General features: G+C 45.7%; 1 protein-coding gene across 1 annotated transcript; it reads left to right on the forward strand.

The window, feature by feature from the left end:
* Positions 1 to 999: 999 nt before the first annotated feature.
* On the forward strand, positions 1,000 to 1,868 carry LOC116249828 (protein GLUTAMINE DUMPER 5-like). The gene has a single exon (XM_031623120.2). The coding sequence runs from the start codon at positions 1,122 to 1,124 to the stop codon at positions 1,647 to 1,649; it is 528 nt and encodes a 175-aa protein (XP_031478980.1). The 5' UTR covers positions 1,000 to 1,121; the 3' UTR covers positions 1,650 to 1,868.
* Positions 1,869 to 2,801: the final 933 nt, after the last annotated feature.

Genomic DNA, 2,801 nt, shown 5'->3' on the forward strand with positions numbered 1-2,801 from the left:
TTCTACTAACAAAGAAAAAGGGAAACGCGATTTCAGACTTTAATTAACTGCTCCAAAATAACCGGAGTGTTGCACTTTCGTTCTAGTTCAGTCGGGGCTCACCTAGAGTTAGCTCTTAGGAAGAAGGTTCGTTCCCATTCGATGGAGACATGGGAAGGCTTTTAATGTGCATATTGTCGACTGTGCTATCATAAGTTACACCTTGCTTCCCTTTAGTTTCATGCGAGAAAAAGTCATACAACCTCTTAACATAAACCAAGGAATGGCAAACGAGAGTTTCTCCAGCCACAAGTCATCTCCCTCTAGAAAGAGAATGGCAGCATGTGGTTTGTAGGAAAAGGTCATGTATGATTTCTCTCAAAGCAATATATACTTCTTTGCTTAGCTGATATGGAAGTAAGTTGCAAAGGTGAGTAAGAAACATTGATGTTGCATGCAAAATTCATATGCTTTCCTTGTTATTATGGATGACAGGACCGCAGGTGCAGGAGACGCATAAAAAGGGGACTTCTTGACTGTCCAAATCCAAGGGGTCGGTATCCATCTTAGTAATTCGAGAACCACAACCAAAGAAAAAGCAAAGACGAAGCGAATCTCGAATACCATTGTTCTTAGGGGGCAAGTGTACCCCATAATTCTGAAATCATTCAATCCCAACAAGAGCAAATAATGGAAAGGCTTCTTCCCCCTTTTCCCACCCCCCATTTGTTAATCATTGAAGTCATCCTCCTAGTGGATTCACTATTCAGTCAGTCAAGAGAGAGAAAGAGAGAGTTGCAGGTTTGGGTTTTTGGGGGACCCGTTTTCCGGATATGTTTTGCGTTTAATACTAGTAGACAAGGCAAAGTGGGATCCCTTTAGTTTTCAGTCTCTCTCTCTCTTTCTCTCTCTAAGCAAAACCTTGTTGGATGACGACATAAATGAGAAGGCCCTGTCCCACCCAAAACCCTAACTTCTTTTTTTTTTTTTTCCTCAAATTGTATAAATACACACCCACCACCACCCAGCGACTCTCACCGGCGTTCCGACTTGTGTCTCTTCTCTTTCCTTCCCTGAAGCCAAGCCTCTTGTTGGCGCACCCGTTCTGCAACACTCCCCTTCTCCAATTCCCTTTCAAAAGGATGAGGCCAGACAGCTCTTTCAATGCAACATCACTCTCAGGCCAGCAGCAGCACTCTCCCTGGCACTCACCCGTTCCTTACCTCTTCGGTGGCCTCGCTGCCATGCTGGGTCTCATTGCCTTCGCCCTTCTCATCCTTGCCTGCTCCTACTGGAAGCTCTCTGGCTACTTTGAGAATGGCGAGGGCAGCCAGGGCGGTGAAGTCGGCGAGGAAGGTGAGAAGCCATTGGAGATCAAGGTCTGCAGTGGCTTGGAGGACCAGAAGATCGTGGTCATCATGGCTGGTGATCAGAAGCCAAGCTTTATAGCGACACCAATGTCTAGCAAAGGCTCTTCCATTAACCTGACCAAGGGGGTGGTCGACAGCTGCGATCAAGCTGGGGAGAAGAAGCAGATTGATGATCACAACCAGAGCCATGAGCATCTCCAGGTGCACGACAACCAAAACCAGGTGCATCACCAGGGCCAGAACCAGGAAGAGGAACAACACCAGAGCCAGAGACAGAACCAGGGTGATGAAAACCAGTGAGATTATGGTCACGGGTTTTCTGTTCGTTGGTTTCATTGCATTTGTCATCTCATGATCCAGGTTTTGTATGACGGTCTCTGGGTCTGAGAGGGGGAATCAACAAGAGTAAAAAAAAAAATGAAACCAAGAAAGAAAAATTTATGTTCAGATACCGGGAAACTTGTAAATTTGAGTGGAGTTTAATCTTTAATGAGAAGTTACGCTTCTCTGCTTATGCAATTACTATCCTTTTCCTTTCCTTTTCTCACCTGCTCCGCTGTTTCTTACTTTTGGTGAAGTGGGTGTCTCTTTTTCCCTCTCCCCATTTCTTTATTTTGGGATTAGAGCATAAAAACTTTAACGATGGTGGTTCTGCAAAAAAGGAAGGGGCAAACAATGATGCGCTTCTCTTTCTCATCCTCCTTTTTTCAATTTTAAAAACAGTACTGCCTTTCCGACCCCCATTACGAACAAGACACTGAAAGTGTCACCCAAAGTGCTGAATGGAGGTCTTCTCCCTATCCACTCTACCCTCCCTCTGCTTTTTTCCTACCCTCGTCTTCATAGAAACGAACATCTTCCATCCTCATCCCCTTCTTGTTTGCTTCCCTAATTTGGCCGTTGTTTGTTGGACCTTTCCCTATGGCAACCATCAGGAAGTAAAATTCCGGTGGCCGACCGGAATTTGTGCTCGGAGAAACCGTTCCCATTTGAAATTCTTACTGAAGCAATCCAGTAAAAACGATGAAGCAATCCAGTAAAAACGACAACGAAGAAATTGCACACAGCGACAAGGTAAAGGCACGTTTCTCGTCCGCCTTCGACACGTGTCAGAAGAAGGGCGGGAGATCGCGGCTTGCTGGACACGTGTGGGATGAAGAGGAGGTTGTTCTCATGTATGCGGCGAGAGGAGGGCGTGTGGGGGCGTAGGAAGCCATGCTCCGGGAAAGGCGCCGTAATTATGAGCCAACTGTTTATTTGGGTTGGTTTTCATCTTGGGGAAGGGAAGGGAAGGGAATATGCTGCTGAGATTCTAATGGGGGAGTCGGAGGGGCGGTGTGTTTTGGATGGGAGATGCTTTGAAGAGGTTAAAGTAATTTTTTTTTTTTATTTACCAACCTCTTGAATTTGATCAATTATATAGTTTGGTTTAGATTGGGCGTGTGACTCACC

Source organism: Nymphaea colorata, chromosome 3 (genome assembly GCF_008831285.2).
Source record: "Nymphaea colorata isolate Beijing-Zhang1983 chromosome 3, ASM883128v2, whole genome shotgun sequence".
Lineage (NCBI taxonomy): Eukaryota > Viridiplantae > Streptophyta > Magnoliopsida > Nymphaeales > Nymphaeaceae > Nymphaea > Nymphaea colorata.